This window comes from Podarcis raffonei, chromosome 2, assembly GCF_027172205.1.
Source record: "Podarcis raffonei isolate rPodRaf1 chromosome 2, rPodRaf1.pri, whole genome shotgun sequence".
Taxonomy (NCBI): domain Eukaryota; kingdom Metazoa; phylum Chordata; class Lepidosauria; order Squamata; family Lacertidae; genus Podarcis; species Podarcis raffonei.
The window spans coordinates 19,899,018-19,912,128 of NC_070603.1; the positions used below are offsets into that span (position 1 = coordinate 19,899,018).

General features: G+C 44.9%; 1 protein-coding gene across 2 annotated transcripts in view; it reads left to right on the top strand.

Moving 5' to 3' along the window:
• Positions 1-13,111, top strand: part of ANKFN1 (ankyrin repeat and fibronectin type III domain containing 1) — a 225,698-nt gene that overhangs the window by 155,241 nt on the left and 57,346 nt on the right. For both annotated transcript variants that reach the window (XM_053375155.1, XM_053375156.1), the window contains one exon: positions 3,756-3,863. In XM_053375155.1, the coding sequence (XP_053231130.1) occupies positions 3,756-3,863 (108 nt within the window). The remainder of the gene's footprint in view (positions 1-3,755; positions 3,864-13,111) is intronic.

A 13,111-nucleotide genomic window follows, 5' to 3' on the forward strand; every position in this document is an offset into this window, starting at 1 on the left:
AATTGGTTATGCAGCAAGATTAAAATAAGGAACCGCAGAGAGGTGGAGGGGGGAAGTCAAAGAAAATGTAGGTTGAATTTGTTTAGTTTTAATGTTTGTTGTTGAAATATTGTAAAATGTAAAAATAAAAAAATTAAAGAGAGAGAGTTAGCAGGGAATGAAGGACTTTTGCTGGCCTGTTGTTAAAATTCAAATAGTAGCCACACGGTACCCAATAAGGAGCTGCCAGCTGATTCCCCCAGAATGTGGAAGACATTTGGCAGAAGAACCTGCCTTGTCAATAATATGGTACCAAGCTTAAAAGGTAAAGGTACCCCTGCCCGTACGGGCCAGTCGTGTCCGACTCTAGGGTTGTGCGCCCATCTCACTTAAGAGGCCGGGGGCCAGCGCTGTCCGGAGACACTTCCGGGTCACGTGGCCAGAGTGACGAAGCTGCTCTGGCGAGCCAGCACCAGTGCAGCACACGGAAACGCCGTTTACCTTCCCGCCAGTAAGCGGTCCCTATTTATCTACTTGCACTTAGGGGTGCTTTCGAACTGCTAGATGGGCAGGAGCTGGGACTGAAAGACGGGAGCTCACCCCGCCATGGGGATTTGAACCGCCGACCATGCGATCGGCAAGTCCTAGGCACTGAGGTTTTACCCACAGCGCCACCCGCGTACCAAGCTTAGTGTGGCATAAAAGAGCTTTTCTTCAGAGGTTGCAGGAGAGTTGAGGCATGTCTGGTTGAGCACATAGACACTCCCTACCCTACTCAAAGCAGGGCTGTTGTGTACAGCCCCACACCCTCTGTACCGGTTGGGAGATTTGCGTGTCGAGACCCTGCAACCACCCCCTCGTTGAAGAATAAAACACCAGGACGCAGATATTAGGTTAATGTTATTGGGCAAATTTTGGCCACAACTTTATTGATTACAGAATGTGAGCCGTATTGGCTTAGGCATTGAATGGACCCGACTATATCTGACTCCTGCCCGTTGCGCAGGGAGTCCGGTAAGGGTAAACCACCGAAGGGGGAGCCCCGTCAATGCAAACCAACTCAAGCTCCCCCCAGGGTTCCCAACAGGGTTGTGTCATGGTCCTAGCCCCGCCCTGGGCTTCGGACAAGATCCACACCCCTGGATTCCTTTAACGGAATACCCTTAAGCTTGGAGGGGCAGGTGATGGCCACACCTCCCCTCCCCCATCACAAGGTCAAACAATGCCTAACTGCAAAACCTTACAAAGTTGTGATGATTGCTACGAGGTAGGCGAAAACCAAATGGCTCATGCCAGTTTGCCAAGTGGAAAAAATTCCTACCAGGCCCCTCAATGGCGACCAACTGAGGTCCATAGCAAAGCCAATGAAGAATACCTGCAAAAAAGGGAGGGAGAGCAGGAGATTGAGGAAGCGAGCCGAGAGAAAGCTCTCCAGCTCGCACCTCTGTTTAAATGGGTCCCGGCCATGTGCCCGCCCCCCCAGCCAGCGGATTGGCTGGCTGGTTGCTGACATAGCCGGGATCCTCCAGGCAACACGGGACTTTGTCCCCCGCCCCCGGAGGAGAGTGGGTAGCCACGTGGTCCACCGCAACTCCTCCCTACAGTGAAGTGGAGCAGACATATAGCCTGTTTGGGCCTCATCCCTGAAGAGGGCTTGTCCTGTCCCACTCCTGTGCCACGTGTTTGCAGCAGCTGACCTAATGACTGGAAGTGGCCACTGGAACCATATAGCACTGATCCTAAAAGGACTACATTGGCTCCCGGTACGTTTCCAAGCACAATTCAAAGTGTTGGTCCTGGCCTTTAAAGCTCTAAATGGCCCAGTATACCTGAAGGAGCGTCTCTACCCACCATTGTTTTATCCTGGACACTGAGATCTAGCTCTGAGGGCCTTCTGGCAGTTCCCTCACTGCAAGAAGTAAGGTTACAGGGAACCTTCTCAGCAGTGGCCTATGGTATGCCCTCCCTTCAGATGTCAAAGAGATAAGTAACTATACAACCTTTAGACAATATCTGAAGGCAGCCTTGCATGTGGAAGTTTTAAATGGTGTTTTATTATGTTTCTGTATATGTTGGAAGCCACCTGGAGTGGTTAGGGCAACCCAGTCAGATGGGCGAGGTACAAATACTACTACTACTACTACTATTATTATTATTATTATTATTATTATTATTATTATTATTATTATTGATGTCAGGACCTGAGGTTCATTGCATGAATGGGGAAGGGCCATAGCTCAGTGGTCCAGCACCCACCTTGCATGCAGAAGGTTGGAGGTTCAGTCCCCAGCATCTCCAGGTTGGGAATGTCTCCTGCCTAAAGCCTTGGAGAGCCACTGCCATTAGTCAGATAGATGGATCAATGGTCTGACTCAATACAACTCGTAATTGGGGAGGTTTTGCATTGGGAGACCATTTCTGATATAATGTGCATCTCCTGCAGTAGCTTGGGACACAACAGGAATGAGACCATATGCCCTGCCTTCCTGATTTGGTATGTTTCCAACAATTACCATTGGAATTAGCACCAGTGTCAGGCTTCGGGGAATTGGCTTACTCACCCATGGCAGTAAATAAGAAGATCAAATGAAAGGGACGTCTTAGATTCTTTAATAATCAAAGTGAGAGACAAAAGGACACGTCTCCCTAGAAATGGCGGTGCTCCCGATTAAGGCTTACACCCCCTCTGTTCGTATTAATCTACATCACTCCTAAATCTTGTAATCTGAGCTTGTACCCTCTGTGCTTTCTGTTCTGAGACTTTCTGAGATCTTCTCGACTTTGGGGAGGGCGGTGGAGGAATGCTATCCAATGACCGTGAATCTGTTAACCCTCTCTCTCCCAGTGTTTCTTCTCCTAGCTGTTCTCCATCCAGTGTTTCCCAGCTTCTGCTTTCTGAACTATGCCCCTCTGCAAACCACTGTTCCAAGTCTATACCGTCTTCCTGCTCCTGGGAAGATTCAAGATCCAGATTAGGGGGAGGGGTGGCTCCTACTATTCCTCCTCAGTGCAGCCCTCCTCAACATGGTCCCTGACAACCAGATATATTTATTTACTGAATTTAGATCCTGCTCATCCTCCTGAAGGAGCCCAGACACATCCACAACAAAATATTTTTAAAGTAAAATTCTAAAAGTAATTAAAACATTCTCTTGTTCAGTGATGTTAGGGTTGCCAGGAGCGGTGGCCTTCAGCCCTGGGTAAGCAGGGATGTTCTCAAATTCCTCCTGAAAGTCAATAATAATGGAGACCACAGAAGGCATACCTCAGACAGAGAACTGCCACTGAAAAAGTCTGCCACAGAGAGGAATGGATCAGAATAGCTTTCCGTAATTCTATTTCCAATTTTCATAAGGTGACCCTCCCCATACTTAGCATTTAAATCTTGGGTCTCTAGTTGTTTTTTTGGACTACAATTCCCATCACCCCTGGCCATGGGTCCTAATAATTAGGGATGATGGGAGTTGTAATCCAAAAAAAACCAGCTGGAGGCCCAAGTTTGGGAAACACTATTTAAATGCTAAGTTTGGGGAGGGGCCCCTGCGTGGGGGGTTTTCTGAAAAAAATCAAATCAAATCTCCAAAATGGTAGTAAAGTAGAAGCAGTAGCTATTGGGGAGGGAATTTCACAGCATTCTGATTAAGGACAAACTTAAAAAAACCAGGCTTATTGGCCAACTTTGTCCGGAGCCAGGAGACGATGAGAGCAAAGAAACGTTCTGCGTGGCTCCCTTTCCTCTGCGGCATTTCACATTGCTTATTTCTTTCGCTCAACAGACTGGAAAGACTACGATGGCCGAGAGCCTAGGCACAGGGGACAGGTCGAGGCTCTGGAACGTTTGCTGCAGCAGGTTAGGGCATCTCGTCCGAGTTACAGTTGCCGAGGTAAGGATAAAGTATCCTCCGTGGGGTAGGGCACCAGGCGAAGTCTCCGTGGCGCCTGTAATTTTAGCAGCTTCCTATCTGGGCCATACTGTCTCATTCATCAAGAAAGAGAAAGATATTAATATTGGCCCATCTGGAATCACTTTAGCAGACTATCTCGCTCTTCTTGCCTCTCCCAATTGGCAACGCGGCAAACATTTGAAGAGAAGCTTTCGCCAAAGCCTCTCTCTCGTTTTCTCTCTCTCTCTCCTGCCCAGTAAATTGTTTCAGATCACAAACGCCAATTAATATGTTTAAAGACTTCCTGGCAAAGACAGATAACAGGCCTTAATGGGGCTGGTAGTAATAATAGTAATAATAATAATAATACATTTTTATTATTTCAGAAAACCCGACTCAGGGTGGCTAACAACAAATTTAAAACACTTAATTATTGCAACAAAAAACAGCATAAAATACAGTATAAAATTGAATCACAATCAATTCAGAATTCAAAAATCAGTTTAGGGGGGAAATCCATCCAATAAACATTAGATGATCACCAAGGCTAGCTGGCTAAATTAGTCCTATTTGGGCCAGCGAGGAGACCAGGGGAGAATTAGCTGTGGTAGTGCCATATTTTTGTGGAGCCTTGGGCAAGAGGCGGGCCATGGTTCCTTCGCACCCCTACAGCATGCGAAAAAAGAGGCGTGGCCCCAGAGCATGTACAAAGTGCTTTCCCTGACCATTGCATGTCCGCAGCCAGCCTCTCAGAGCAAGTGAGGTTTGTGGGAGGAGACATTCTGCCCCCCCCCAACCTAGAGCAATAAATTGCTATAATAGATACCCACCAGCAGGGAAGATGGCAGCAGGGTTCAATGATGGGTAAGGTAAAGGTAAAGCGACCCCTGACCATTAGGTCCAGTCGTGACCGACTCTGGGGTTGCGGCGCTCATCTCGCTTTATTGGCCAAGGGAGCCGGCGTTTGTCCGCAGACAGCTTCCGGGTCATGTGGCTGGCATGACTAAGCTGATTCTGGCAAACCAGAGCAGCACACGGAAACTCCATTTACCTTCCCGCCGGAGGGGTACCTATTTATCTACTTGCACTGGTGTGCTTTGAACTGCTAGGTTGGCAGGAGCAGGGACCGAGCAACGGGAGCTCACCCCGCCGCGGGGATTCGAACCGCCAACCTTCTGACCAGCAAGTCCTAGGCTCTGTGGTTTAACCCACAGAGCCACCCGCATCCCTTAATGATGGGTAATTTATGGTAATTTTCTGACTCCACCCATTACTGCTGCTGGCCGTGGTTTTAACTTTTAATATTGTGTGTTACAACCTTAGGACTGAACGAAAGCAGTGTGGCTGCTGCCAGCAAAACAGGTGCTATAAATTCTCTAGGAAGCCATTCCAACATGTAATGAAAAAGAGGCACCCTAATGAGTGCGGGGGAAAAGCAAAATTGCTGCATTTTAAATGAAACTATCTCCCCCATTCCCTTAGATGTAGAGACAGTTTAAAGCCCAGCAAGTTCTCTGTTCTTCATTCACGGGAGACAATGTGCCTTTGAAAACCAGGGCAGCAGCTTGAGATACGTTCCAAAAACCCATGTTCTCTGTGAGCTGTTGAAATGCGATTAAATATTTTTAATTACCTCCCCCCCCCCAAAAAAAATATATAATGTTTTTCTTGAAATTATGGCTTTGTGACAAAGGAACTTCAACCCCCCCCCTCTGCTTTTTTAATAGGAGAAATCAAATTATTACAGAGTTCTGATTGTCCTCGCCTCTCTACTGTCTCGCCTTGGCAGATTCTGCACAAGGAGCCCTCGATTCTTATGTGTGCAAATATGCAACAATGCAGACTAGCAAAGGTCTGCGTGCTCCTTTGCTGTAACTATGGCAACATACGCTCAATGTGAAAATGCCCTTTTGAAAAAGGAAAGGAATGTTGCATGGAAATAAGTGCTTCTTTCCCCCCTTCCCTTCTCACCACCTTCTAATTAGGGTCCCCGTAAAGCAATCTGTTTTATAATGCAGCCTATTGAAAACCATTCTTTTTCCTGGCTGTTCTTTGTTATACTTTTGTGGCGCCTGCCACAGTGATGTGCGAACTCAAGTGTAGTGAGCATATGTGCGATTTGACATTCTGAAATGCGTTACGATGGTGGTTGGGTGAGCAATTCGCACCACCTCTCTGGTGTAACCTCGACAGGAGTGAAAAGCTTTTTCAGCCTGAAGACAACATTGGATTTTGAAATACTGACCCAAGACCACATATCGTGGTGGGTGGAGCCAGAGAGGAAATCTGGCGGAGCATCGTACATAGGTTTTATCACTGTACAGCAAGCTAGTTTCTTTTCCTTTCCTTTCCTTTTTTTTTGAAAATGATTTTTATTTGATTTTACAAGCATAGAGTTATAACATCCCCTCCATGGGTCTTATTGCCAACATTTTCAACTGCATATTATTTCCTAATCCATATTTTGTACCTCTCCATATTGTCCATAGTGTTTGTTACATTACAAGTGTTATTAGAATCCTGCTAATGTTTTCATCTGCTTACAGTGGTCTCCTAAATAAATTATAATTTTCTCCCATTCCTTCTTAAAGTTTTTGTCTTCTTGGTGCCTGAGCTTTCCAGTCAGTTTTGCCATTTCAGCGTAGTCCAACAGCTTAATTTGCCATTCCTCTCTGGTAGTGACCTTGTCTTCTTTCCACGGCTGGGCTAGTAGCATCCTTGTGGCTGTTGTCACATACATAAAGAGTCTTTTCTACTCCTTTGGAATATCGGTACCTACAATTCCTAATAAGAAAGCATCTGGGTTTTTTTAAAATAAAAGTTATTTTAAACATTTTTTTCAATTAATTATATATCATTTCCCAGAATGCTTTTATTTCTTTACATGACCACCACATATGATAAAAGGTACCTTCTTTTTCTTTACATTTCCAGCAGATGTTTGTACTTGTCTAATACATTTTTGCTAACTTACTAGGAGTCAATTACCACCTGTACATCCTTTTCATATAGTTTTCTTTCAGCGTGCAACATGCTGAGAATTTCAAATCAGTTTTCTATATCCTTTCCCAATCTAAAAGTTGAATATTGTGCCCCCAAGTCCCTCGCCCAGTGTATCATTACGGATTTAACCTGTTCAACTTTTGTATACCATTCCAGGGCCCTAGTCTCTTGTGACAGAGTGTTCCACCAAGTCGGGGCCGGTACTGAAAAGGCCCTGACCCTAGTTGAAACCAATCTAACCTCCTTGAGGATTGGGACCTCCAAAATGTTGTTATTTATGAACCTTAAGGTCCTCCGCAGGGGATACCAGGAGAAGCATTCACGTAGGTATGAGGGTCCTAGGCTACATAGGGCTTTAATGGTCAAAACCAGCACCTTAAACCTGACCCTGGACTCCACCAGTACAGCTGGTAAAGACAGTTGGATGGCACCTTGCAGCCAAGCCCTGCAGCCAAGCTGGTGCCAAATGTATCATTCTGTTTTCCTTTGGACCACTCCAGCAAGGCTGAGAAGGTGATCTTGTCATCTGGGCAGCCCAGGAGCTACATACACAATGCTCAGGATGGCACCCAAGTGCTGCTGGAACAGAGGCTTGGCTTCACACCCAGATGCGCACTCCATTGTCTCTCGAGACAGACGGATGCCATCAACAATGTATCGTCTCTGTTTGGGCACCTCCTTTGCACAATTGCACCTGCGCGAGAGGGGAGAGAGCAGCAGCCCTGTCAAGTCCTCACCACGCAGTCCGCACAATTCTCCTCTGTTCTGTGGGTCACCTCTGAAGGAGAGAGGCTGCTTTAAGCATATAGGGCCCCTGAACAGAACTCATATCAAGTTGACCCTAGGAGACAACGATGTAAACAACCTCACAGAAACATCGCCAGGAAAACCTTTGACAACTCTGGCATGCCGGCTGCATTTTAGAGGCTCTGCAAACAGATCTGCTGTGGCTTTAGAATTTGCTTTGTAATTTGCCGTTATCCTTGGGAGAGACAGAGAGCTTTGGTTTCCAAAGTTTAATCTCCAGTGGAGGGAAAACATGGATGATTACAAGCAACAAGCTCACCCATTTGTCTTCATAACTAGCGTAACCAGGTTACTACAATTACAGATTGCTTGGCATTGTATGGGCCTAAGGTTGAAGAAGTTTTTTCCTCCGCCCAGCCCAGCCCAGCTTTCGTCCTTCTCCAATCCTACATTTCAAATCAACTCTTTGTAGTTCAACGTATCGTTGTGATGATCTAAGGTAGGAAGGGGAGAAATCAAAACTTTTCATTGTAATGCTTACCTTTGTTTTTTTGTTTTGGTTTTTTTCGGTGGCACTTGTCCAGCAAAATACTGACGGACTAAGTCCGAAGCTAATCCTTAAAAATGTTTGAATAGTAATTTGATCTGGGAGCTGCGGAACCAGCCCTTACCTCATTTGGCAAAGGGCAGAGGGGTTGGCTTTGAACGGCAGGCTGTTTCAAGGCAAGGTTGGAACGGAGGCAGAGCTAGCCCACATCTAGGGGCCTAATCTCATTACCCTCTCTGGGCATGACGGCCCACAAGCCTTCATCAACATGTGGGCTGGCTTTTAGCTGTGCTGCTGCATGCTAAGTTATATGAATGCTGGTGTCCTGAACAGAAGCCGGCGCAGAGCAAAGACTTTCATGTTGCAGTTGCAATAGGAAGTCGGTGGGCAATATTGCACAGCTGCTCCGGTGCAGATTATCAACATTCTTATGTGTCAAAATGTTGTTACAGAGAACGTTGGAATACAGTGGTACCTCGGGTTACATATGCTTCAGGTTACAGATGCTTCAGGTTACAGACTCCGCTAACCCAGAAATAGTGCTTCAGGTTAAGAACTTTGCTTCAGGATGAGAACAGAAATCGTGCTCCGGCGGTGCGGCAGCAGCAGGAGGCCCCATTAGCTAAAGTGGTGCTTCAGGTTAAGAACAGTTTCAGGTTAAGTACGGACCTCCGGAACGAATTAAGTACTTAACCCAAGGTACCACTGTACAGTGGTACCTCGGTTTACGAACTTAATCCATTCTGGAAGTCTGTTCTTAAACCCAAAACCGTTCTTAATCTGAGGCATGTTTTCCCTAAGGAGGCCTCCCGCCGCCAGTGCCCTTCCACTGTTCGGATTCCGTTCTTAGACCAAGGTATAGTTCGCAAACCGGGACACTGCTTCTGGTTTTGCGGAGTTCGTAAACCGAATCGTTCTTAAACAGGACTGTTCTTAAACCGAGGTACCACTGTATTGGAATGCTGGAAACATGTCTGTTTCTCAGATTTTGAACCCTGGGACACGTCTCTCTCTCACTCTCTTTCTCTCTCTCTCTCTCTCATCTATCTATCATTTATCTATCTATTTTGACTTAAATTAGGGACACACTTCTTTCTTAGGCCCTGTCCACATTAGAGATGAAAGAATCTGGTAATTTTGGTTCTGAAAATTTCTCATTTTTACAGTATTAAAATCAGTTATTCGCATTTCTGCAGAAATATGCATTTCCCCCCTAAAATCCTCATGAAAACTACATAATCCTAATGAGAACTACATATCTTTCAAAAGACGTTTGAAGGCAGCCCTGTATCAAGAAGTTTTTAATGTTTGATGTTTTATTATGCTTTTATATGTGCTGGAAGCCACCCAGAGTGGCTGGGACAACCCAGCCAGATGGGTGGGGTATAAATAATAGAATTATTATTATTATTATTATTATTATTATTATTATTATTATTATTACAATGGAAGCATGTCTCAGACCAGCAGACTCCAGCTGTTTTTGGACTGCAACTCCCATGATCCCTAGCAAGCAGGACTAGTGGTCAGGGATGATGGGAATTGTAGTCCAGAAACAGTTGGAGATCTAGGTTTGGGAAACCCTGCCCTAGTGTTTAAAGCAGGCATAGGCAAAGTCAGCCCTCCAGATGTTTTGGGACTACAACTCCCATCATCCCTAGCTAACGGGACCAGTGGTCAGGGATGATGGGATTGTAGTCCCAAAACATCTGGAGGGCTGAGTTTGCCTATGCCTGGTTTAAAGGATCATGTAGGCCGTCTCATCTTTGCTGGCTTGCTTCTTTCCATCCCTACGGCCTCTTCCACTGCTGCGATCAAGTTTGCTCTTTAAAATGTGCCCTCTGTGAATGACGCCAAACCTATTTTGCCAAAGCTCAGATTTATCTGCCAGACATCTTCCCAGGATTCCCTTCCCTCTCACTTCCCCAGATCATTTATATTGTTGGTTTTAACGCAATGAGATGACAAAGCCAAATTATATGGACCACCTGCAAACCATCTTCTTGAGCTGCTTAGCACAGAACAGGTTTTTGAGTGTTTCTTTGGAGGGGAGCGAAAATGAGCTCAGCCTTCACTAACCGGGTGCCCTCCAAATGCCCTGGTTTGCAAAGGCTACTCGATGCCCCAGTCTTTGCCTAATCTTTGCGGTGCTCACTTCAGCCTTTGCACAAAGGTTTTTTTCTGCTTCTGTGGCCTTATCATTTATTGATGCAGCTTTGCATCTGCGTATCGTTTTGCTGCCATGCAATTAGTACCACGCCACGTTATTTATTACCTAATTAAATGGCAGGCCATTCAAACACCTTCTTCCCGTGACTCCCAAATTATTATTATTACATATATGTGGCCATATAATCCCACGTCGGTATTTCTTGTCCCTGTTTATACAAGATTGTAAAAACAAAAGCAATCTACAGGGTGGAAATAATTGCCACAGTTTTTGTATGCAGATCATTTCGCAGTGGCCGTTAAAACGCTGGTGGAGTGGAGCCAAACCGTTTGACTAGCAAAACGGGTTGCTTTCCCCACTTTAAATCCACTCTGTTTATTTTAGTAGTATGATTACTTGATATTTCTTGATGTATTAAGGTGTGTTCTCTTCAGAAAGACGGGACTCCCTCATACAGGCATGCTCCTAACTTATCTGAGGTTGCAGGCAAATAACATACTTAAAACTCATTTGCTTCCAAGCTAAGAGTAAGTATGAATGATCCTACCAAGGCAACTATAGGGATGCGGGTGGCGCTGTGGGTTAAACCACCGAGCCTAGGTCAGCGGTTCGAATCCCCGCGACGGGGTGAGCTCTCATTGCTCAGTCCCTGCTCCTGCCAACCTAGCAGTTCAAAAGCACGTCAAAGTGCAAGTAGATAAATAGGTACCGCTCCGGCGGAAAGGTAAACGGCGTTTCCGTGCGCTGCTCTGGTTCGCCAGAAGCGGCTTAGTCATGCTGGCCACATGACCCGGAAGCTGTACGCCAGCTCCCTTGGCCAATAAAGCGAGATGAGCCCCGCAACCCCAGAGTCAGCCACAACTGAACCCAATGGTCAGGGGTCCCTTTACCATTTACCTTTATTCAATAATAATAATAATAATAATAATAATAATAATAATAATACGCCCCCACTTGACTGGGTTGCCCCAGCCACTCTGGGCAGCATCCAACATATTTTAAAACATAATTAAACATTAAAAAAAATAGGGACTTCCTACCATAGCCTCCAACATTTCTCTGATGAATATATGGATGTCCTAACGAAAAGCGGGATATTCCAGGATCACGTCAGAAAGTGGGACTGTTCCTTGAAAATAGGGACACTTGGAGGGTCCAAGATGATTGTTTGTGGGGAGGCAAGCTCAATGCTATTCTCCTTGAAAAATTGGTGCTGGAACTCACAATGAACTTGTTCTCTTACAATTGCAATGGTGCCCATCTGAGTGGTGCTGGAACTGAGTTCTGTACGCTGGCTCCCTCGGCCAATAAAGCGAGATGAGCGCCGCAACCCCAGAGTTGGTCACGACTGGACCTAATGGTCAGGGGTCCCTTTACCTTTACTTACCAAGGCAACTGCTACGTAGAGTTGCCATATTTCAAAAAGTGAAAATCCAGAATCTCCACGCACACAAAATGAAGTTTTTGAGATATTTTTATTTTATTTTATTTATTTATTTTAATTTTATTAACAGATAAAACACATACATGTACATTTGCACAATACACATACACAACACACTACCTTATTTTCATAACATAAAACATACCTACATTACTCTATATAATACCTGCCTATACATACCTACACTCCTACCCCACACGGACACCTACCAAGTGACTTGACTTCCAGCCGTTCTTGTTACGCTACTTTATTTTTCCAACTAGCTTAAACGCATTTCATTATTTCTTTAATCTCTTCTTCTATCTTGACTTTCTCTCCTTTCACTCTAACCATTTTCTGGGTTCACTCAATATTTGTCAGAAATTCTACTTTTTCCACATAAATTTTGATGTATTCCTTAAAGATAGCCCACTCCTTATTCACTTTTTGTGCCATATCTCCTCTTATCCTCCCTGTTCGTTTGGCAATATGGAAGTATTCCATCATTTTAGATAACCAGTCTGTTTTAGTTGGGACGCTGCTGCTTTTCCAATTTTGGGCAATCAATAACCTTGCCACCATAGTTCCATACATAAATATTGGTCTGACCGTTCTTTTTATTTCCTCTGACATGATACCTAGGAGAAAGGATTCTGGTTTTAAGTTTCTGAGATATTTTTAAGGAAATTCACCAAAAAACCAGCACTTCTGACATGGATGTGGGAATGTTCAGGGTGGGAGGAGAGGATATATGATTAATTAATATCCTTCCTAACTTGCGCTAGCAAGTTCCTTTACTTAGCAGAGTTTACATTCCCCTTTTTACATGCACAGCAGATAGCTGGTTGCAGGCTCGTGTAAGCCTCTCACTATTATACAATTATACAGTCTGTCTCAGATTGAATTGTACGTTCCTAGTAAGTTCCCTTGAATCCCTCTTAAAAGAATAAAGACACCACAATCTTATTCAAACTCGATAAAAGAAATTTCCTTACATCAGTTCACAGTTGGATCCCTGAAGGCAGACTTAGTTACAAATATGTACATGTGGATCTACCCCATATGGGGGGATAATCGCAGGAGGAACAGGAAGTTTCGACTGGCTGAACCAAACACCCCCTTGCATGGCCACTCTAGGAAAACAAGGAATGGTGTATTTGACTGCCTCTCATGGATCACATCCCACAATGAGTTGCCATACATCCCGAACATTTTCATGATTTTCGGAAATTCCGTCCAAACACTTATTTCCAACCGATGAATCCCGGATGTGTCCAGGAAAACCCAGACGTATAGCAGCCCTACTGTTATAACTCCCCCCCCCAAAAAAAAAAAATAAACCTCTGTCACCAAAACAT